Raw genomic sequence first — 24,996 nt, forward strand, 5'->3', positions numbered from 1 at the left:
AGACATGGTGATTGTCTGCTTCTTGGCTTGAAGGAGGGTGGCAATGTTAGATGCCTATGCAAAAGCCTGGAAGTGTTTCCAGGCCTGGTGCGCACCGACGAGTGAGGACCTTGTCTCCAATCTTTTTGACCCTAGCATTCCTGCAGGAGAGACTTGAAAATGTCCTGGCGGTTGGCTTCCTCAAAGTTCAAATAGCAGGTCTTTTGTGTTTCAGACAAATGAAGAAGACTATCTTGGTCTTGTACTCAGATATGGCCAGGTTTCTGCAGAGGGTTTGCACTTGTGTCCTCCAGTACGATACCCTTTTCCATCACGATCTTGTCCTGCCGGTGCTCACTAGAACTCCATATGAGCCTCTGGAGCAAACATCATTGTTAGACCTCATAGTTAAAAATGGCATTTTTTGTGGCAGTCACTTCAGCTTGTAGTTTGTTAGAACTATAGACGCTGTCATGTAGAGAACCTTTTCTCAGAATTTCAGAGTCCAGAGTAATACCGCATACTTCACCTTTCTTGCCAAAAATGGTATCTAATTTTAATGTTGGACAGGAAGTACCCGCCTTCACACCCTCTGGATCCAAGAAGGAGGTCAAAATCCTGAAATTCTTGAATGTTCGCAGAATGCTGCTTCGTTATCTGGAAGTGATGAATGAGTTTTGACTGTTGGATCATCTCTTTGTGCTGGCAGGTGCAGCCCGTAAGGGTCGACCAACTTCTAAGGTGACCATTGCAAGGTGGATTAGTATGACCATTTCTCCAACCTACATTGCGAGCAGAAAGCAACCTCCCATATCCTTAAAGGTGCATTCCACTAGGGGAGTAGCATACTCTTAGGTGGAAGCTACAGCAGTTTCCTGAGATTTGCTGAGCAGCCATGTGGTCCTCCCTCCTTGCTTTCACAAAATTTTACATGGTGGACATGGCCAAAATGAAATCCATATTCAGATTATTTATACTTTCAGCAGGCTCATCTGCCCCATTCTAGATTCCACATGCTTTGATATGTCCCAAGAGTTCAGGAATGATATGTCTGTTGCACTAGAAGGAAAGATTAGGTACTTACCTTGATAATCTTCTTTCTAGTAAATAGGCATATCATTTCTGAAGCCTACCCTGTCAGATGTTAATTAGCCTGCTTACTGCCTCAGACATGCCAGGAAGTCTGGTTATCTTGTTTCTTTCCTTTATCCAATAAGAACAAGGATAGAAAACACCACTACTACTACTTCTTAATGGAATCCAGGGGTTATCCGTCAGAGTCCTAAGACTGTTGGTACAGATTACACTCAGGTAGGTGGCCTAGTTTTTCACCTCACTATATGTTTCAATGGTTCATGTTTTAACTGTTATGTGATATGAGCAGAACAGACTTGTTTCTCGGGGAGTATCCCTGTATCTCTCCCTGTTATGTTTCCTCTCTAAGGCTGACTACTTATTTGATACAAACTGAGGAATTGCAGGGTAGCCAAAGTGATGGGAGGCAGAGCAAAAAATGGGGTTTTGAGGCTTTCTACACAAAATCTCGAGGAAGGGTTTGACTACCCAAGAGTTCAGGAATGATGTGCTTATTTACTAGAAAGATTATTATCAAAATACCTAATCTTCCCTTCTCTGAGGAGAAGCAGGCCTCCTATTCTCACAGCTGGAAGAAGTTATCTAGCAGAACATGGTTAAGTGCTATCCAGCTAATTAACCCCTCCCCCCTTTACAAAACTGTAGTGCTGGCCATGGCAGTAACAGTTCCGATGCTCATAGAAATTCTAAGAGTGTCAGAGTCGTTACTGCCGTGGCTGGTGCTAAAAATTGTGCTAAGATTTTGTAAAAGAGTAAGTAAACTGTAGAAAATTTTAGCTGTGCTGTACCACGCATTCACGGGTGCCTTTCTGCCCAACACGTGCATAGGCTGCGTTCCTTGCATTTCTCCTCACTCATGTATGAAATGGTATCTTCTCTTTGGATCTGCTGCCTTATTTACTTTTGTTTCATTTTAGTTTTCAAAGTTTCCCTTGCGGTCTTATTTTTTGTGTACTCGTGGCACACTTAAGTTTCCTTTATTTTTAAACCTCTTTTTGGGCAGGAGCCTTGTCCACAATTTGAGTGTGCCCTTTTCAGTTTACCATTGAGGAATTTTATTTGGCAGCAATTTTTTTTTGCACTGTCTAAGAAAATCCTCCAGTGGCTTTAAAAGATATTTCCAATGTAATCAGGTCATCTCATCATGGACCCGCACAATTGGTACATTGAGTGCCTTGAACTTGACCATGATCCTAACTGATGTTCTCTCTGTTCCCAAATGCAGACCAGAACTCAGAAGGCTTGGCAGGTTCAACTCAAAAAGCTGTTTAAATCCTCGAAGGTCAGTCCATCGACTTTGGCAATGGAAGCATTGACATTGATGGCTACCTAGGCATCAAAAACAACTGAGAGTGCACTAGCACTAAACATTGGGCAATGTTGGTCCAGGAACAAATCAGACTGGATACCGAGGATGCATATGGGTTCGACATTATCCTTCTCAGTACTGAGGGATCGTAATGCCAAGCATCGGGGATCAAAGCTGCAGTAACAGCCTCGTTTCGGGCATGTGCCTGCCACACCAGATTATGGCTACATCCTCAGACGAGGATGTATGCCACCGCTGTTGCTGGAAAGCACATATTATGTGTTGGATACTCTATATCACATCAGTCAGTCATAAGCAAGGTGTTGGCATATGCCGCTTCTGCCTGTGGGATGCTTTGGATCAGGCAATGGGTGGTAATTCAGCTTCCAAGGCCACTTTCAGCAGACTACTTTTTAAGGGACAGATGGTAAGGGTTTGGACGACCTCAGGGCCAGTGTGGCAGATTACTGTCCTAAGTCTCTGCCTGACAGCTAACCCACTGGGGAAAGCAGAGGCAATTTTCATTCTTCACTACGCTCCTACCAATACTACACTGGTGCCTCCGCTCAGAGATCATATCAGGGTTCCAGACAGAGATTTGGCAGCATCAGATGCCAGCAACCCTTGGGGACTTGTCAGCCCTGCCTTCAATAAGGCACAATGATGCCAAGGCAACAGTTGCACCCCCACACAATGGTGGAAAGCTGTTGAAGTTCTGGGGGGCATGGGAGCAAATTTAATTGGATTGCAGGGTTCTAGATCTTTTATGGGTCACAGGATTGTTCTTTTGCTCTCCCCAGATCTTTTTGTGGATTCTCCAGCCAGACAAGGAGGCCAGGGTCTGCCTAACAGGGGAAAGGCTGCTAGATATTCACATCATTGAACCAGTCCCCAATAAAGAATCAGTCACTGGCAGATACTTCATATACTTCATAGTGTCCAAAAAAGGCACCAGAGACTTAAGTACCATGCTACCACATGGAGATGGTCCAGTCAATAATTGTGGCTGTGGCACTGGTGGAATTCCTAGCCTCCCTAGATCTGATGGAGGCATACCTTCATATTCCATTTTTCTGGCCCACAGGAAATACCTGAGCTTCCATATCTTGCAAAGGCATTTCCAGTTTGTGGCCCGACCCTTCGGGTTAGTAACGGCTCCATGCACCTTTACCAAAGTGATTGTGGTGGTTGCAGCTCACCTCCACAGGATGGAAGTACAGGTACACCATACTTGGGCGATTGGCTGATCTGAGCTCTGTTTAGGGCGAGCTGTCTGCAAGTGGTAAATCTTCTACAGGATTTGGGCTGGATAGTCAATTTCAAGAAGAGTCATCTAGAACCGACCCAAAGCTTGGAGTATTTGGGAATCTGCTTCAACCCACCAAAGGGCCATGTCTTTCTTCCCAAACCATGCAAACAGAAGCTCAGGAAGCAGATTGCAGATCTCCTCGCAATGCAAAATCCCACTGCTTGGCATTATCTTCATGTCCTAGGCTTGAGGGTCATCACCCTGGAAGTAGTTCCCTGGCTGAAGACACCCATACAACTTCTACAGGATTCTCTTCTCTCTCCTGATGGTTCCCACAGGGTCATGCCTTCCAAAGGCGGATTCCCTGGTGGCTCCAGGTAGACTCCTTATTGAGGGGTGTTCCTGTCCAAATCTTTTCATGAGTGATCTGCACAACTGCTGCCAGCTTGTTAGGCTGGGGGGGGCCATTGTGGTGGAAATCCGGTGCAGGGCCATTGGTCCCTCCATCAGAGAAAATAGTCCATAAATGTCTGGATCCGCGAGTCATTCGGCTAGCAATAAAGGTGCTGGAAAAATCTGGAAGGTAAGGCAGTCGGTGTTCTTGGACAATGCCATTGCAGCCCCAAGAGTGCTCCATTACATCTGGAAGTGCAGACGTTGTCCAGGTGGGCAGAGGCTTATCTTCAGGCACTCTCCACAGCCGTTATAGCAGGAGTGGAAAACGTGCAGATCAACTTTCTCAGTTGGCACACCCTAGACCCTGGAGAATGGTCCCTGTCCCAAAAAGCATTCGTCCTCATTGTGTGGCAGTGGACTTGATGTCTACAGCCTAAAACAAGAAGGCAAATGTCTCTTCAACTGTAGAAGTTAAACCAGGAGGTGCAGGATTAGATGTGTTGGTTCAGCCCTAGCCAGAAGAGATAATGCTTTATGTGTTTCCACTGTGACCCATGGTGGGCCGGGTCATTTGCAGAATTGTGACTCACCGGAGACTTGTGATCCTAGTAGCCTCAGATTGGCCTCACTAGCCCTGGTATGTGGATCTAGTAAGACTCCAACAGAACAGATGCCTCAAGCTACCAGATCGTATGGGGCTACTCAGTCAGGTTCTAATCCACCTGGAGAACCCAGATTGCTGTGGTCTTATTGCTTGGCTATTAAGCACTGAGTCTTAGTATGCAAATGATATTCTGAGGTAGTTTCTACTCTTCTATAGTCTTACAAAGACTAGGAGACACACAATGAAGTTGCAGGGAAATACTTATAAAACCATTAGGAGGAAATATTTTTTTCACTCAGAGAATAGTTATATTTTCATATTTATTTATTTTTATACCACTTATAGACTTAAGTGGTTTACATTCAGGTACTCAAGAATTTTTCCTCATCTGTCCCAGAGGGCTCACACTATCTAATGTACCAGAGGCAATTGGGGATTAAGTAATTTGCCCAAGGTCACAAGGAGCAGTATGGGATTTGAACCTACAACTTCAGGGTGCTGAGGCTGTAGCTTTAACCACCTTGCCATACACTCCCCAAATATAAATAAAATATATATTCGGGCAACAAGATCAAGTTCTATCGCCCTCCCCCGATCTGTTTGTGGATTCTCCAGCCAGACAAGGAGGCCAGGGTCTGAGTCACAGTGCAAAGGCTGCTAGATATTCACGTCATGGAACACGTTGCCAGAGGTTGTGGTAAGAGCAGTTAATGGAGCTGGTTTTAAAAAAGGTTTGATAATTTCCTGAAGGAAAAGTCCATAGTCTGTTATTGAGATAGACATGGGGGAAGCCACTGCTTTTCCTGGATCAGTAGCATGGCATGTTGTTACGTTTTGGGGTTTTGCCAGGTACTAGTGACCTGGATTGGCCACCATAATGATGGGCTACTGGGCTAAATGGAACATTGGTCTGACCCAGGCTATTCTTATGTTCTGTGTTCTTAAAATGCCTTTGACTGTTGTGGCCTACACTAAGACCCAGAAGGCTTTTCAGCTATAGTATGTCAAGGATAATGTGGTTCCCTTCAAGGCTCCGTTTCTGGCGATTCTTGCATTTCTCCAGGCTGGACTAGAGAAAGGCCTGTTGGTGGCATCTCTCAAAGTACAAGTAGCAAGCCTCTCGTGCTTCTGAGCTCGAGTGAGAGAAATGTCTCGCTAATGTTTCATTCAGATGTGGCCAGATTCAAATGGCAATCTCAATATTTGTTGCCTGTGGCAACTCTTTCCAAAAATACTAGGACTAGGAGGCATGCAATGAAGATAAGTAGATTTAAAACACACTTGAGAAAACATTTCTTCACACAATGTGTAGTTAAACTCTGGAATTCGTTGATGGAGAATATGGTGAAATCAGTTAGCTTAGCAGGGTTTAAAAATGTCTGGATAATTTCCTAAACGAGAAGGCTTGGGGGAAGCCACTGCTTATTCCTAGGATAAGCAGCATAAAATCTGTTTTACTACTTGGGATCTAGCTAGGTATTTGGTTTGGTCACTGTTGGAAACAGGATGCTGGGCTTGATGGACCTTTGGTCTGTCCCTGTATGACAATTCTTATGTTCTTATTTCTTTCAAAGTATCTTCAAGTAGAAGTGTGATGGAGACCTGGGTAGTGCCAATCACCTGATGAGATTTGTTGAGCAGCTACTTAGTCTACTTTCCATACCTTTACAGATTCTACAGAGTGGACATGGCGGCTCAGGACGCCACTGCTTTTGGATCCTCAGTTTTGTGGGTAGGCTCATCAGTCCCATACTAGGCGTCTGCCACTGGTTTGGTACGTCACCTAGAGAACAGACTCCTATGTTTATGCAACATAATGGAAGATTAGGTTCTTACCTGGATAACTTCTTTCTGTTAATACACATAGGAGTTTGTACGGCCTACCTGCCTTCTGCCTCGGATAAATCTATAGACCAGAACTTTATTAGTCATATATAATTGCATGTACTCCAACTGACAGGAGAAAAACTCCTGACAGTTGGAGTACATGCAATTATATATGAATAATAAAGCAATAAGTTGTTGAGGACCTGAGCTCCATAGATTTGTATTTGTTACACACAGCAGGTTGGTTTGTTGGTATGCCTGTTATTAGTGCAGAAATGTATTGTTTCGGGGAATTTCCCTGTGCCTCTCCTTTTATTTTCTTCTGTTATAGTGGATATCGATTGCGTGGGTATCAACTGCTTTGGTACAAACTGAAGAGGGCACTATACTCCACTGGTGAAGGAGGAGAAGCTGATAAATGTGATGGACATCCTCCTGCAACAATTTGAAACCAGAGGATATTAACCTAGACAAACCCCTATGTGTAATAACTGAAAGGATTATCCAGGTAAGAACCGAATCTTCCATTACTCTATATTCTTCCTCTTGGGTATGGAAAAACAGAATGTTTCTGCATGGGTTACCATAAGCACCAGTTCTGTGGGTACTCAATCATTCCCAATATTTGGACCTCATCAATCTGAGTCTTTTCACCTGCTAGACTTAAATTATGAATCCAGTTTTGACCTGTCTAAAATATGTAAACCGTTTTCATTGTGTAAGCCACACAGAAAATGCTGTATACAAGTCCCATCCCCTTTACCTGAGCAAAACATTACTTTGGTAAGGAAATTCCTGTGATGGCAGTATCACTGCTTTCAAATCTCTTTTTTTCTCAGCCTACACAAAAGCCACTTGCTTGGATTTCGGTTTGGATCGGGGTAAATTTGTCATCATGTTGGGTTGTTTTATGTGCCAGCATAGAAGGCAGCCACTAAAACACTTTCAAAATTTGTGACTTGAAACAACTGCAAAGTGGTGATGTTAAATTTTGAAAGTGCTTATTTTTTTTTTCTTCTTTTTCTGCGCTGGCAGGCAGTTCTGATCAAGTCAAGGAAGAGACAAGCATATAAAAACAATCTGTTCTGAGCCCAAAAGTGAGACATGTCATCGAGGACTGATCATATCGTCAGTGAGGTAGCCAGTGGAGACAAAACAGGCACAGTCTCTTCCCTACTGCACTGCACATTAAAAACCCTAGGTTTTCTGATGATCCGTCAAGTGCCACTTTTGAAAGCCCTTACTGGTAAGATGACCACATTTTTATAACTGATGTGTGTATGTTTATTGGATGCTAAATAAGAACTCAGTTTGGGGAATTTTTGACTTGTTTGTTGATCTTGATACTTAGTTACACTGGAAAAGCTGCTCCTTCTCAATGATGGAGGGACTAAGAGTAATGGGGTGGTTGTGGATAGCAAAGGGGACTCAGGAGTCTTCTTTCCTCCCCTCCCCTAGCCATATGGGTCTGACATCACTCCAGTTCCCCCTGCTGCCAGTCTTCCACACATAGCAGAGAAAGCAATATAATCTGCTTCTGTACAATATTTTCCATCCATGCATCTTATTAACCAGACAGAAAATTAGGTTTACAATATACCAGCTGCAAGGCATAGCACCCCTACCTTTAGAATATAAACTCATACTTTCACATTTATGCTTAAATAATTAACACAAACAACAGTTAGGATGGAAATTAATTTTATTTATCCCTAAGTAATCTAGCATTTTAAATGGAAAGAGTAAAATGGAGGAATTATTCTCCTGCCACTACTATTGGGAGGAGATTCGTCGAGGCCCATAGCTCACATCAGTAGTTAGGGCATGGGGCAGAGGTCCACATGCTCTGGCAACCCTTTCTGCAAGTCTGTGTTTAACTGTTACCTAGGATATGTAGATCCAGTTCTGGATAAAAAGGAGCCAAAGGATAACCTAGGCCAGTAATTCTCAACCCAGGTCTTGAGAACAAACCAAGCCAGTCGTTTTCAAGATATCTGCAATGATTATGCATGAGATATATTTCTATACAGTGGAGACAAAGCATGCAACTATACAGTACTTTCTTTATACTGACTGCAGATATTCTGAAGACTAGACTGGTCATGTAGTGCCCTGAGGACCCATTTGAGAACCACACCTAGGCACAGATGAGTTGCTTCTGAGGTCTGTAACTGCACATGGCACTTCTCGTATATAACATGTAGCATCCCTAAAGTACGGTATATCTAACAAGACCTACGTTTATAATACAATTAGAAAAATAAAAGCTTTGAAAACCTTGTGGAAGTTCATTGTGCTAATCACACCTTCTCAATATCACGTTAAAGTTCACCTTAGCATGTACTCTTAAAGAGTAGCTTAAGGAGGCTTCAAATGTATTCAACCTAATAAACTATTATTACAGATAACAAGGACATAAAAATATAAGTCATTTTCATTGCTTAATATGCTCAGGAAACACAATTCCCATAGTCCAGTCAAGTGACAGTTTTCCAGATATTAATAAATATATTACAGGTATACATTCTGACACCAATATGAAAGTTTAAATATGTGTGACACCATGAACTTAAAAAAAGGGCAGCCATGTAAGGAAGCACAGAGGAGCAGTTCTCAATACAGGAAGGAGGACAAAACGGTCCCTGCAGGTTGAAAGATTAAAAAGAGAGATTATGTTGCCTCTCTCATCCTCTTCCCAGCCATCAGGCACTAACCTTCACATTGTACTGAGCCTGGTACCACCCATGCAAAATTATACAGAATACTGTACTACCCAAACCCAAGCATGCACCTTCCATTTTAGTACTCATCTTTTACTGAAATAAAGGGGGAATTTGGGGAAAGAAGGACAAAATTAACAGGGTTGAAGCCCACTAAGCCCACCAGGGTAGCGCCAACAAATTGATATCCTATCAACAAAATAGAATGTGACCTCCCATGTCATAACAAAGCCTGGATTGAGGGGGGGAGTGATGAACATCATATGTTAATACTTAATAAAACATGATGGAGTGACATAGCTTTATCTCATTACTTGTATGTAGATGCACATTTTTATGTATGTGTATGTATTTGTGTTTACAGATATACATATACACAAGCACATACACATCACTTATCTTTTATTTATATACAATGTCTTTATTACTTTTGCCAACATCCTTAGCAGCTACCAACCAAATCCAATACGGATACATTGAGCTCACTCTGGTGTTAAAAGGTGAAAACTGCACCTGGTATATAGGATGATAATTATAAGACTTTATTGCAGCCACTACTGGACATAACTACTGTTGAGAGACCTGCATACCACCAGTTCTGTTCTTGCTTAGGACACACGACTCATGCTATGAGTGCTAGCTATAGTACTGCAAAAGAGAAAAATGAGTTGTTATAAGAAAGAACAAAAACTACAAAAGCCCCTAACAGATGCAACCTTCAAGAAGAATCCAACACATATGAATTCAGATAGCCATCCACTGGATCGTATCCAAAACGTATAATGTAGCATTATACAATCTGTCATTTAATTTAAAAAGAAAAACAAAATATAAATGTAATACAGCAGAAAGGGGATGGCTTTCTTTTATGTTTTTATGAGAGGTTAAGAATCATGATCCACAGCTGGACAAAGTACCATGCTGGGCCTGAAACATAAAATTACTTAACTTTAGTCCTTAAAGCAGGCATTACACTTTCAGTGCCCTGTTGGGTTTCCTATGACATGTCTTGCTGCCTGTACCCTGGGAATGACTTAAGGGGCATTATGGTACTGAACTGAAAAAGACTGCCTAGCCTCATAACTTACGGGTAACAGTATAAAAAGGAACTGGTTCACAATGTTTGTTTTTTTCCAGTGCAAATGAGCAATTGGCTAACCCACTGTGAGCAGCAGCTGATGGGGACTCTTAATTGTCAGTCCCCAAAACTCAGCAGGTTGAGAAAAATAGCAATCCTCTGCAGCCTCAGATCTTCAAAGCTATAAACAAAAGAAGCAAAGCCACCACTGGTTTATCTTGAGGACAAAAGCTTCTTTAAAAAGGAGAGATGCTCACACCTCACTAATAGTCCTCTCAGAAGGGCAGTACTCTGTGGTCCCGGCTGATGCCAAGTAGAAGGACTGTGTTTTCCTTTTTAATCTGGCTCGCTTGTTGGCCAACACGAGACTGCGGCGGCTTGAACTGATGATTTCTGAAATAAACTTTTTGCAGTCCACACAAACTTCCATGGTACTCCAGTCCTCCATCAACTCTTTAGGAAACTGCCGGTCTTCATCAGATTTTTCCACCAACTTAGGCTTTGAGGATGATCTTAGAAAAGCAAGAAAAAAGAGACCAAGTGAAACCCAAGCTGAAGGTACCTAAACATTTGGTATTTGGATGCTTTAAAAGCACCTTCAAGGGTTGTATTTCAAAATACAAACATATCAGGCTATTTTCTTGTGATAGGATACAAAATACCTATTATTATAAATCATAAAATAAGTAAAACTTACTAACTTATCAGTAGCATATTTCTTAACCATGCCAATTATGCACTGCACAAGCACTGATGCTAAAAAGAACTTTAACAACATGGAAAAAGATGCAAACCATTAATCAGCTTGCTTTTTCTGCACTCATATATAGCTTTGGAACTACAGACCAATCTCATAAAAATCTTTGAGTACAAACACAAACAAGAAAAGTTCTCCATGCCCACAAGATAATTTATAAGAATCAGTATACGCCGAGACCATACATTCCTCAAACTAAAGGAGGCATGGACCCCATTGAAACAGATTATACATACAAAGCTTCTATCATAGATCTCCATGCCTAGTCATCACCACCAACAGACCCAAACAAGACAACTGCTCTGGATATCCCTTCCCCTTCTCTCCACCACAGTCCATCGCCCTCCCTTCTCCTCACCTTCCCTGTTTTCTTTAAAAATTGTTCTCTCCTGAAAGATCTACACTTATAGTGACATTCACACTGGAGTTTGATAGAAACTTAATTCTTCAAACTTACTTTAGACATATGAATGATACTTTTTTCGGTTCAACAATTCGAGTGTTTCCTGATATATCTCAAGTGACACAGAAGAGAAGAAAATACTTTTTGGTTTACAGACCAAGGGTCTTAAATTTGGTTGCATCCTTTGTGTTGAAATTTTCTGCTAAATGCTGTGTTTCATTAGAAGGAAAAAAATATTTCTTTTTTTGAACCAAACAACTGTTGGGGCTACAAGAATGGAGGGAGGGGATATTCAGGAAATTGTGGAATCATGTGGGAGTGACTAAGGCAGGGGTGTCCAATGTCGGTCCTCGAGGGCCGCAGTCCAGTTGGGTTTTCAGGATTTCCCCAGTGAATATGCATGAGATCTATTAGCATACAATGAAAGCAGTTCATGCAAATAGACCTCATGTATATTCATTGGGGAAATCCTGAAAACCCGACTAGACTGTGGCCCTCGAGGACCGACATTGGACACCCCTGGACTAAGGGAAAGGAGATGGAAAGTAAAAAAGAATGAGAAGGGTGAAATTTGAGTGGATGGAGAGGCAGGAAAGAAAAATGGGACAGAAGAACTAAAAAGGAAACATCAGTATATCAGAGACAGGTGTAGTCAGGGAATGAAACAAGACAGGAAAGAAGAGAAAAGACAATGGACAGCAACCACTGGAAAGGGAATTATCAGAAGACAAAGGAAAGCAGAAGAGAAAATGGGACTAACATGATGGAAAAATAAAATGTCAAGATAAAGGTAGAAAAAAGTTTTTTAATTTATTTACTGGAATATGTTAGCTTTGAGATATGTGTATCACAGATCTTTATATTGTACTCAGTGGCTTACCAGACAGCTGATGTGGGGGAAGGCATGGGCCCAGGCAAGAGCGCAGAAAGCACGCTTTTGCCAGCCGAAACACCGCTGGACCACCAGGCTTAAGGGGCTTTTAAAAAGGTACTATGGAGGGGGGGGGTTTAAAAGGACGGACGAGTGTTTTAAAAAGGGGAGGTCGTCGTCTTCGCTGTATAAGATGCACCGACATTTCCACCCACTTTTGGGTAGAAAAAGTGTGTCTTATAATCAACATAAAATCAGTAACTAAACAACAAAGAAGAAAGAAACCCCAATGGTTTACTGATAGGGTCTCGCGCCTCGTCAAGGAGAAGAAAAGAGCATTTCTCTCATACAAACGCACCGGGGAAAAAGAAGCAAACATTGAATACAGGACAAAGTCTGCAGCAGTCAAAACGGCAGTTAGGGAGGCCAAACTTCGAAGGGAAGAAACTCTAGCGAAGAACATCAAGAAAGGGGACAAATCATTCTTCAGGTACATTAGTGACAGGAAAAAGAACGCAAACGGGATAGTACGCCTTAGAACGCCAGACGGGAATTATGTGGAAACAGATTCTGAAAAAGCCAAACTACTGAATGATTACTTCTGCTCGGTCTTTACCTGCGAGGCACCAGGACACGGGCCACAGCTGGAAGCAATGCAAAGCAAGGAAGACCCATTTCAGAATTTTGAGTTCACACCAGCTGATGTTTACAGAGAACTGTCAGGACTCAAGGTGAACAAAGCCATGGGACCGGACGAGTTGCATCCAAGAGTGCTCAGGGAACTAGGCGATGTTCTGGCAAAACCGTTAGCCATGCTCTTCAATCTCTCCCTAAGTACAGGGAGAGTACCCCTGGACTGGAAAACAGCAAACGTCGTTCCTCTGCACAAAAAGGGTTGCAGAGCAGAGGCAGCGAACTACAGACCTGTGAGTCTCACATCAATAGTGTGTAAACTCATGGAAACTCTACTCAAAGGTAAATTAGACTCGATATTGGATGAAGGGAATCTAAGGGATCCCTGTCAACATGGATTCACAAGAGGCAGGTCATGCCAATCTAATCTTATAAGCTTCTTTGATTGGGTGACAGGAAAACTAGACTCAGGAGAGGCTCTGGACATAGTGTACTTGGATTTCAGTAAAGCTTTCGACAGTGTCCCACACCGTAGACTATTAAACAAGATGAAATCAATGGGGTTGGGTGAGAAACTAACTGCATGGGTCAATGATTGGCTGAGTGGAAGACTTCAGAGGGTGGTGGTCAACGGCACCCTCTCTGAGACTTCGGAGGTGACTAGCGGAGTGCCGCAGGGCTCAGTCCTGGGACCATCCCTTTTTAACATATTCATAAGAGACCTAACCCGGGGGCTTCAGGGTAAAGTATCACTGTTTGCCGATGATGCCAAACTGTGTAACATAGTAAGTGAAAGCAACCTCAAGGACAGTATGACGCAGGATCTGATCACGCTGGAAAACTGGTCCTCGACATGGCAGCTGGGCTTCAACGCTAATAAATGTAAGGTCATGCATCTCGGCAGCGGAAATCCATGCAGAACATACTCCTTGAATGGAGAAACGCTAGCTAGAACGTCAGAGGAACGGGACTTGGGGGTAATCATCAGTGCAGACATGAAAGCTGCTAAACAAGTAGAGAAGGCCTCATCTAAGGCAAGGCAAATGATTGGATGTATCAATCGAAGCTTTGTCAGCCGCAAACCTGAAGTCATAATGCCACTCTACAGAACCATGGTGAGACCTCATCTGGAATACTGTGTGCAATTCTGGAGGCCACATTACCGGAAAGACGTGCTTCGAGCTGAATCGGTCCAGCGGATGGCCACCAGGATGGTCGCCGGACTCAAGGGTCTCTCATACGAAGAAAGACTGGGCAAACTGCAGCTCTATACCCTGGAGGAGCGCAGAGAACGGGGTGACATGATTGAGACATTTAAGTACGTCACTGGTCGCGTCGAGATGGAAAACGATATATTCTTTCCCAAGGGACCCTCGGTCACAAGGGGGCACCCCCTCAAACTCAGAGGGGGGAAATTTAGTGGTGACACAAGGAAGTATTTCTTCACGGAAAGGGTGGTAGATCACTGGAACAAACTTCCGGTGCAGGTGATCAAGGCCACCAGCGTGCTTGATTTTAAGAATAAATGGGATATACACGTGGGATCCCTACGAGGGCCAAGTTAAGGAACTGGGTCACTAGCACTCAATGGGGTGGGTCAATAGAGTGGGCAGACTTGATGGGCTGTGGCCCTTTTCTGCCGTCATCTTTCTATGTTTCTATGTTTCTTATGGAGCGAAAAATACAGTAATTTATCTACCTGTTGCTATACCCCTCATCCTTGTTTATGAAGGTCCTCTGGAATATCTCCCATCTGCACTACCAAGCCCCTTCTGTTGACTCACCTGGACAAGTTCCTAAGTTGTCGGTGTTGGCTGGTGGATGGTTTCTCTGGTCTCATAAAACTGTCACTTTTCTGCAAAGCAGATGGTCCCAGAGAAAAAATGGGAAGAGTGGAATATGGCTTGGAGGGTAACCGCATCTGTTACAGTAATGACAAGAGTCAGAAACAGCTTTACAAACATTCTACGGCAGGGGTGTCAAAGTCCCTCCTGGAGGGCCGCAATCCAATTGGGTTTTCAGGATTTCCTCAATGAATATGCATGAAATCTATTTGCAAGCACTGCTTTCATTGTATGCTAATAGATCTCATGCATATTAAGAACATAAGAAGTTGCCTTCACTGGGTCAGACCAGAGGTCCATCATGCCCAGCAGTCCGCACCCGCGGCGGCCCATCAGGTCCATGACCTGTCAAGTGGTCCCTAACTCTTCCTATAACCTATCTCTACTTCTATCTGTACCCCTCAATCCCCTTATCCTTCAGGAATTTATCCAAACCTTCTTTGAATCCCTGTAGCGTGTTCTGCCCTATCACATATTCATTGGGCAAATCCTGAAAGGAGGGACTTTGACACCCCTGTTCTACGGTATTCTGGCTATCATAAAAATAAAATACTGATTTCTAATTTTTCAACTCACCTTCTTGCAACACTGTGAGCAAACTGGCCTGAGAAAGAACAACATACAGATTATCACACATACAACTATTAAAATATTGATAGTACTATGCTACGGAACAGCATATTTTACTATTCAGCCAAATATGAGTAATGAAAAATATTATTCAGCCAAATACAAATAATGGGCATTGAACAGTAACATAAATAATAGAAGCAATGTGAAACCAGAGATGAAGTTTATTTCAGTAGGAATCAACATAGCAGAGCCCCATATTATTTGTATTCATATTTAAGTCACTTTTGCCAAATACAAATAATTCAAGGCAACATTTGGGGGTCAAATCTAATCAAATATTCAGCACAATCTTACTTGTGTTATACTATACTCTCGAGGCAGCCTATTCCAGTCTTTGCCTAACAGAAAAGGCAGCTGGGCAAAGGAAAGCTACTGCATCTCAGAGGATAGTCAGAACTCATTCAACCTCTTATGACAAGGCATTAGAAACATTCTTACAATGCTGGCAGGGAGGGTGAAATCCTGAGAGAAGCAGCAGCTTGCTAATAATGCTTGGTATGTGTTCTACATGAATGTCATGTCCCACTCCATGGTCTGGGAGGTCACATTCTGCAGGAGTGGTTCCCCTGCATCATCAGATCCTTCAGTAACACAGATTGGCGGAGTGATGTTTGAAAATGTATGGTTTGCTTTCAAGGCTGTCCATCATGTACCACAGCACTGATGTCAAGCCATGCTGGGGCAGAAATTTGTGTAGAGGCCTCAAGTGCTTCGAGTTCATTCAGTGTGCAGATGAGAAAAAAAACACTTGCTAAGTTAGAAGTTTGACAGAGCAAGTTGAGAGTGGTTCAAAGGTAGACTTCATAAAAGCAGATAGTACGATGTTAAGATCCTAGGCAACAGGTGGAGGCTTAATAGATGGTTTTGTATAGCAGTCCTTTCATGAATCTTAATACCAAGGGATGAACAGAAAGTGGCTTCTTACCCAATGGAGAGTGAAATGCATTGACGGTACTAAGATGAACACAAACCGAGATAGTCTTTAGGTCTGAATGAGAGAGGTAAAGGAGGTTAGCCCAGAATGGAAGTAGACATTTGACAGATTCAATAGAATGGAGGCCACACCAGACAAGGAATCAAGTCCATATGAAGTAGTAACACTTTTGTGTGGAGGGTTTTCTGGATGCTTCAATGGTAGTTGAGACTGGAGCAGATAGTGTGTAGATATTTATGTGCTTGGTGACAGATACCATGCCATGAGTGCTAATGAGTGAGGGTTGGGATGAAGGAGAGAGCTGCCTTCTGTGTTAGTAGCATTGGAAACAGTTGCAACATAGGGTTCCTGAGTTGAGAGCAACAGAAGAAGAAGAAACCATGGTTTATGTGACCAGCGGAGTGCAATGAGGATCATGACAACCCGATCTTAGGAAAGTTTGAGTAGAGTTTTCCTGAGAGATATTGGAGGGAATGCATATAGGAGTCTGTTCCCCCAGTCTATGAGGAAGGCATTGGATTCTAGGCTATTGTGGGAATAAAATCTGGAGCAGAAGAGTGAAAGTTTGTTGTTGTGGGGGAAAGTAAAAAGATCTATGTCCGCTGGCGCAGGATGGACATGTTGAGAGACCACTGGTGAGGCTGAAAGAGTCTGCTGATTTTGTTTGCTAACATATTATGCTTCCCTGCCAGATAAACTGCTCAGGAATATCCCATGAGCAGTTGCCCAAGACCAAATCTGGATCACACCCATGCAGAGAGGATGAGATCCCGTGCCTCCCTTCTTGTTCAGAGAGTACATGCGACTTGATTGTCATTGCGGATGAGGACTGTTTGGTGAAGAAGACGGTCTTGAAATATTTGGAGAGCATTGCGTATTACTCAAAGCTCGAGGAGATTGATGTGGAGAGTTTTCTCGTGAGGAAACCTGACTCCCTGAGTATTGAGGCCATCAAGATGAACTCCCCATCCTAACATCAAAGTATCTATGGTAAGAAGTTTCTGATGAGGAGGAGGCTGGAAGGGGAGACCTCAGGAGAAGTTGGATGGAAACATCTACCACTGAAGGGAGTGATAAAAGTCTGGTGACTTGTATTGGAGCAGACAGAAATCCTGTAGCCTGAGATCACTGGGTTGATGGAGTCCATTGTGAGATCCTTAGATGGAGATGTACAAACAAGAGTGATGTGGACTTTTGAGGCCATGTGGCCAAGAAGACATAATATCTGACGTGCCTTTATGCATGGTAATGAGGACACAGGTGAAGAAGATTGTCAACTCTGCTGAGGTATAAAAGCTCGATCTTTAGTAGTATCCAACAGAGCTCCTATAAACCAATGTCTGGGTGGGTTACAGATGTGATTTTTGATAGAGTTCCAGCAGACAAACTGTTGATAAGATGGCATGTTGAGCTAACAGTGATGATGAAGCCTTGATCAACCAGTCGTATGGATAGGGAAATATGTGAAACCCCCATAAGCGGAGAGCTACAGCCACTACAAGGCATTTGGTGAAAACCCTCAGCACTGATGCTAGGCTAAAGGGCAGGATTTTGTATTGGAAGTGACGAGATCCAACTCGAAAGCGAAGATGATAAAGGGGATGGAACGCCTTTCGTATGAAGACTAAAAAGGTTAGGGCTCTTCAGCTTGGAAAAGAAACTTCGGAGGGGAGATATGATTGAAGTCTACAAAAACCTGAGTGGAGTAGAATGGGCACAATTTGATTGATTTTTCACTCCATCAAAAATTACAGACTAGGGGACTCGATGAAATTACAGGGAAATACTTTTAAAACCAATAGGAGGAAATATTTATTCACTGAGAGAATAATTAAGCTTTGAAATGCATTGCCAGAGGTTGTGGTAAGAGCGGATAGCATTGCTGGTGTTAAGAAAGGTTTGGACAATTTTCAGAGTCTGTTATTGAGAAAGACATGGGGGATGCGTCTTCGCCATTGTGAGCTTGTGAATCTAGCCGACCTTTGCAACGAAACGTCGGCAGGAACGGACGAGTGAGGACAGCATTTTTTCATTGAAGAACATGATTTGATGAATTATCCCTGCCTGAGCTAAGTCTTATTTTGAACATACACTATTTGGAAAACCAGGCAGGAGGGGGAGGGAGGCCGATAAGGTAGTTTCCCTTTCCAGTGCAGCTGATAAGCAGTTTGCTGGCAGCGCACGGGAATCTGAGGCACTGAAGATATATACCTTGTTTAAGTTGTGTTGGGCTAGTGTGTGGAACACTGATCACTGGTTCATATTATAATTATTGAAGTGACTTAGAGTTATTATATATAGTTAGAGTTTTTTCTCTCTGGACCCTACATATTTATTATTGATTTGGATGAGACTGCTTGCCCTGGATCGGTAACATGGAATGTTGCTACTCTTTGGGCTTTGGCCAGGTACTAGGTACCTGGACTAGCCACCTTGAGAACAGGCTACAGTGCTTGATGGACCATTGGTCTGACCCAGTAAGATATTTCCTGTGAGCAGATAGTATGGCTATGTGAGTGTAAGTTTCTTTGTGTTTTAGAGAGCAAAACCAATCATCCTTCTCCAATAAGGGCAGTATGATTCCCATAAAGCCCATGCAAAACATCTTCACCAAGTATTTGTTGAGAGCATTGAAATCTAGAATTGGGCGGAGTCTTCGGGTCTGTTTCAGTAAAAGGAAATACTTGGGAGCAGAACCTCTGACTTCTCTCCTGCAGAGGAACTGGTTCTATTGTATTTAGATGAAGAAGGGTCTTCTGGAGGGAATTGAAAAGAGATTCTCTTGATAGGTGGTTTTGGAATTTTTCAGAGTAAGTATAGCGCATAAATATGAGCCAGTACCTGGCGTACCTACTGATCTGATGTTATCAGTGTTCAGCAGTGATGAAAGTAAAGTAATCTGCTGCCCATGGGAAGATTTGGAGAGAGGTTTAGGGAAATGTTGGCTATGCTGTCCAAAAGGGAGTCAAAAGGACGACTGCTGTTTAGATTGAGACTGAGCCTGTGCTTTCTGTCCTCTCTGTTTAGACCGAAATTTCTGTTTCTTTGATCTAGAAGAAAAAGAAGATGGTTGATTGTAACACGAGGAACATCTGGAATTGGCAGAGTATCTGCGAGATGATGCGGAAGGCTGAGATGTTTGAGCTTTAGAAAGAGTTATATTGTATCATTATGCTTTTTGATTTTATCTGCAGCTTCTTCAATTTTCTCTCTAAATACGTCGTCGTTTTCCTTGCAAGGAAGATTGGAGAGATGCTCTTGAACTGAAGTTTCTAGATCAGAGACTCAAAGCCAGGCCATTCCATGCATTGCAATAGCTACAGCAGATGTTCTGGAGGAAACATCGAGAGCACTGAAAGCTGTGCAGGCCATAAACTTTCTGGAAGTAAATAAGTTTTTTAGAGAGCTTTTGGAATCATTTGAGTTGTTCTGATGGAAGGTATTGTTGAAGTCAGATAATTGTTTTAGTACAGATCTGAGATAAATGGACATATAAAACTGGTAGTCCTTTTAAGTAGCACTGAATATTGGAATACTAATATGCATTTATCAAAGAAATCTAATGTTCTGGCCTCTCTTCCAGAAGGAGTGGAATCGTAGGAGTGTGAACTACATGAATGCTTGAGGGAAGGTTTTATAACCAGCAAATGATGTTAAAGTTTAAGCCTGTCATTTTTTGGACATGTTTGTATTCCATACATAGAGGGGCATAATCGATAGTGTGCCTAAGTCTGAGGCTGGACGTTTTGTGCAAGATATCCACAAACCCAGTAGGGAAAATGTCTATTTTCAAAGCTGCCAAATGTCTATCTTTTATTTTTGAAAATGAGTTAGGTATAAGTTTTGGTCTACCTTTTTTGCCCATTTTCAAAAATAAAAACATCCACATTAAAAATGCACATAAGCAAGTTTTGTAGATGTACCCACCAACTACCTTGTCTGATCGTGGCAGAGGAATCCCCATCAGCAGAGCTGGTTTTGGGGATTCCTGGCGGCTCAAATGATGGGTATTCCCTCTGCCAGGATCAGCAGAGCTGTGGAGCTCTACACCATCCACCAACATTCCTGGGCCTCCCTCCCACAACCCCGGACCCACCTCGTACCTTCGGATGAGAAAACAACAAGAGGGAAGCCCACTCTATCCTGCTTACAGGGCTGCTTGCTGCAAATGATGGGGCGTCCCCCTCCCAATGCATCTTGGGATGCAGTGGGAGGGGCCAAAGGCCCTGATTGGCTCAAAATCATCTTTTTAACATACACAAAGAAAGAAAAAAAAAAGTGATTTGTGTCTGCCAGACATTCTCGGATAATAAATGCTGCACTGTTAAAGTGATTATAATAATATACATATTGGAAAAGAAACTTACCGTTTACAAAATTGGCAGGTGTAAGACCAGGTAAAGAGAGAAAACCTCTTTGTTCGACAACAGAAACACAGCTAAGAAATAAAACAAATGGAAAAGATATTAGGATGGGTAGTATATTCCTGCTGGAGTCTGCTGTACTGTTCTTTAGGTGAAACAGCAGAATATGGCATATAGAGACATTCAGTAAGGATGGGAGGGGCGGTAGGAAATCTCAAACTGGAGCCAGTAAAGGGGCCCAAGAAGAACAAAGATTGACTGGGACAGAATGGAAGAAACAATTTGCCAGACAGGCAGGTTGGTCAGAGTGTAAAGTGGAGGGTCAATGTCATACTCGGACTTTATCCTATAAGGGACTGGAACTAATGTTGCCCTACTAGCAGTGGTAAGACCTGACTGAAACACCCTGCCTATACAAGAGTCATTTTGGGTCAATACCTAGACTTGGCAGGCAGAATTCTTTTAAACGCTGGCTGTGGCATTTAAAAATATATCTGGATATTATTGTTGAATATCTGGGTATTTCACCAACCTTGGCTGTTCCCATTTACCTATATATTTATCCAAATACTACTGCTACTACTGGATATTTTCCGGCTCTGCTTGGGTCAACCCCCAGACCTTTCAGCATTATCCAGGGCAGGCTGTAATGATTTTCAGTAGCATTATCTGAAAAATGCTATTGAAAATTAGTAACTGGCCCTGGTCTGCATCACTTATCAGGTAGCAGGCATCCTTATCTAGACAATTGTTTTTACATATTGGGCTTAAGTTTAATCTAGGTAAATCAATATATTTATATAACACATTACAGGACTCCAATTTTGAGATTAATAGAGTAATAAGAAGCTGCTTTAGATTGGACAGGGACAGCCAAGACCGGATCTCTTAGAATTTCCAAAGGGCCAGAAAAGAGGAATGGACTACTACAGAAAGTCTAAGATAATTTATTTTTCTCCAAAAATCAATACTTCCAAACCCCAGGTAATGCAGATCAGTTCCTCTAAATCTCTTCCACACCAAATAAATGATTTATAATTATGTTTGATCTTAAATACTAAAAAAAAAAGTCTATTGAAAAGAATGAAGAACAAACTAACTTGCAATATTTTTAAAAAATTTTTGAAATTGAAGGTGTCTTTCTAATTTTATGCCACTATATTTCTTTAAAGAAGCTTTTAACATTTGATTTAAATTTTACAGTATCCTTTTTAATGCCCTCAAGGAATTAAGCAGCAACTAGCCCTTTCCTTTTGTATTTTTTCCTTATTTGTCTTTCGTTCCTATCCAAATTGTATTTCTAACCCTATTTCCTTTGGTCTCCCGTCTGTCTCATTTATCCCTTTTTAATATGCCAATTATTAGTTGATGTTTCTTTGTAATTGCTTTCTTTTTGTAAGTATTAATGGTATTGTTAATCTCTCTCTCTCTCTCTCTCTCTCTATATCTATATCTATATATATATTAAACTTGCTTAGAAATTAGATAAGCGATTAAATCAAATTTTAATAAAATCTTGAATGGTTTCTACAGAAAGAAATCAAACTACAGTACATGGTTTGCAGAAGTCTTATTAAGGGGTAATTTATTAATGGTTAGCACATGATATATGCTACAAAGTCCATTTTATTCCTATTGGCTCATGACAAATAGTGCTTGTTCAGGATCAATATGAGGAGGTTAAACAAGGCAACTGCTCTAGGTTTCCATGTCATAGGGGGACCCATAATTTGCCCAAATTTTAAAAAAAGATTCAGCCTGCAAGCTGGCTTGGAATCTGTTTCCCTTCTCCTCTCAAAACATTAGTCCTGAACCCCAGCAAATTTAGCAACAGCCCTATGTGTGCTAACCATTAATAAATGATCATTTAAATCTAGAATTTTCCCACAAACATCTCACAGTTCTTTTACAAAGCTTTGCATGCACAGATTTTGTCACAAAGGCCCTCTTTTATAAAGCTGATTACTGCAGCAACCCAGAATACTCACACTGAAGCCCAATGGAAATTAATGAGCTTCAATGCCATTACTGTGCAGCTTTGTAAAAGAGGGCCATAATGATTGTCCTATAAGAAGTTGCAGAAAATATATTGAGTCAAACCACACACACCATTTATTTACATATATTTTTTTCTATTTTTAGGAATTACATTCTGTTGAGGCTACAGACACCCAGTCCATTCCCCTGCTTCAGATTCAACAAAGCGAATTTAAATTTTGCAACACTACCCCCCCCCCCCCCTTTTCCAAAACCATGCTAGCGTTTTTAGCGCTGGCCACGGCGGTAACAGCTCTAATGCTCATACAATTCTATGAATGTTAAGAGTTATTACTGCCGAAGCCAGCGCTAAAATCCACGTTACGGTTTTGTAAAAGGGTAAGTGAAACAAAAATCACAAGAAAGCAGTAGCCAGGAAAATCAAGATGTGCTAATCAAAAGTAAAACTATTTGGCGGCTCTTAGTACATATTTATCCTCTTGTATTCAGTCTTTTGTACTCCAATGAATAAAGCTCAACAGAGCTAGTTGCCATTTCAAACTGATTTAATTTTTTTAACCAAAAGGGAAGAAATAGTGGACTTTATTATCTTTCATAGCCTTACAGTGGAGAAATAAAATAAAAACAAAAATGATTTAGTGGTGGTGTTGGTAGGGAGGTCAAAGGGAGTAATGGCTCCCAGGCTAGGGCTACCATATTTGCGGAGACAAAAATAAGGGACACAAGGGCTCTGATTCTACAAAGTGCATCCCGATTTTAGGCAGCTGTAGGCGTCCTACAGCTGTCTAATCAGCCAATCGGGATGCACGTTTAAAAAACAAAAATGCTCCCCAGGCAGGCCGCCTATATTGAAGGCGCCTCCGGGAGCTTAGGGAGGCCCGCAAGACGCCTAATCTCGCCTAAGGGCCTTAGGCTAACCTAGGCGGCCCTACGCGTCTCCCTAGTAGAGGAAGAGACGCTTAAAATGTAGGCCAGCAAGGGATCTCCCTGCTGCAATAAGTATAGCGGCTGCGGCCACCTGTCCCATCGCCGGCAGGAGGATGCCCAATCCTCCTGCCGGAACCCCCCTCCTCCCCAAACTGGTAATCGCTGGCTGGAGGATGCCCAATCCTCCTGCTGGAACCCCCCTCCCCCCCAAACTGGTAATCGCCAGCAGGAGGATGCCCAATGCCTGACGACCCCCCCCCCCCAACTAACCTCCCTCCAACTAACCTTTAAATGTTGGTCGGCTGGACAGGTCTTGCTGCCGTCCAGTCAACAGGCCCGCCTCGTGGAAATGAGATGGGCCCGCCCCTTCCCCACTAATCCTAAGGCCTGATTGGTACAGGTGCCTAGCCTGGGCCAATCAGGCCTTAGGATTAGTGGGGATGGGCGGCCCGCTATGCTTAAGGCCTGATTGGTCCAGGCTTCTAGAGCCTGGGCCAATCAGGCCTTAGATTTAGCGGGGATGGGCCGGGAAGGGGCGGGCCCGTCTCATTTCCACGAGACGGGCCAGACCCGTCCAGCCGACCAACATTTAAAGGTTAGTTGGGGAGGGAAGTTAGTTGGGGGGGGTCGTCGGGCTTTCCAGCAGGAGGATTGGGCATCCTCCTGCCGACGATTACCAGTTTGGGGAGGAAGAGGGTTCCAGGGGGGTTCCGGCAGGAGGATTGGGCATCCTCCTGCCGGCGATGGGACAGGCGGCCGCGGCCGCTATACTTATTGAAGCAGGGAGATCCCTTGCTGCCATAAGTATAGCGGCCGCGTCTAATTTAACCCGATTCTCTAACCGGCTTCTGTACCATGGACGCCGGTTACAGAATCGGGGTTTAGTGTAGGACCGATTCTGTATAGGACACCTCTCCTGGGCGTCCTATACAGAATCAGGGCCAAGAAATATAAATGGTTGCTACCTCCGCTAAAGAAATATTTAATTGTAGCAAATGTGTAAATGACTTTTAGTTAATGGATGCACATCAATCAGTGACCAACCTACAGTACAGAAGTAGACAGTCAAATTTCCAGATTTGTGTTTAACTGAGTCTGAGCCCAAGCGTATTTATCAGAAGAACGGCACAGGTGTAGTTTGAATGTTTCATTTAGGTGGGGGAGTAAGGGGGGCTGTGCCACATCTCATACATATTCATTATGGATATCTAAAAAAATAGACCAGCTAGGAACCCAATTTATTGGACAGTGATGATTTATTTTTCACCAAAATGAGCTAGCACCAAGGAAAGTTTGTCTCATTATTTATTTATATATATTTATTTTTATATATATATATATATATATATATATATATATATATATATATATAATC

At 42.6% G+C, this 24,996-nt stretch overlaps 1 protein-coding gene and 1 long non-coding RNA gene across 4 annotated transcripts in view; one reads left to right on the forward strand and one right to left on the reverse strand.

Moving 5' to 3' along the window:
• Positions 1-23,101, forward strand: part of LOC117355486 — a 29,895-nt gene extending 6,794 nt beyond the window's left edge. Inside the window, exons 4-5 of the long non-coding RNA XR_004538385.1 lie at positions 7,495-7,705; positions 22,839-23,101. This is a non-coding gene — a long non-coding RNA (uncharacterized LOC117355486). The remainder of the gene's footprint in view (positions 1-7,494; positions 7,706-22,838) is intronic.
• The window catches only part of SPIRE1 (spire type actin nucleation factor 1), a 297,110-nt gene continuing 280,257 nt past the window's right edge, over positions 8,144-24,996 (reverse strand). For all 3 annotated transcript variants that reach the window (XM_033934118.1, XM_033934119.1, XM_033934117.1), the window contains 4 exons: positions 20,700-20,770; positions 15,342-15,369; positions 14,706-14,842; positions 8,144-10,769 (listed from right to left, as the gene is read on the reverse strand). In XM_033934118.1, the coding sequence (XP_033790009.1) occupies positions 10,511-10,769; positions 14,706-14,842; positions 15,342-15,369; positions 20,700-20,770 (495 nt within the window). In that variant the 3' untranslated portion in view covers positions 8,144-10,510. The remainder of the gene's footprint in view (positions 10,770-14,705; positions 14,843-15,341; positions 15,370-20,699; positions 20,771-24,996) is intronic.

Source organism: Geotrypetes seraphini, chromosome 2 (genome assembly GCF_902459505.1).
Source record: "Geotrypetes seraphini chromosome 2, aGeoSer1.1, whole genome shotgun sequence".
NCBI classification, from domain to species: domain Eukaryota; kingdom Metazoa; phylum Chordata; class Amphibia; order Gymnophiona; family Dermophiidae; genus Geotrypetes; species Geotrypetes seraphini.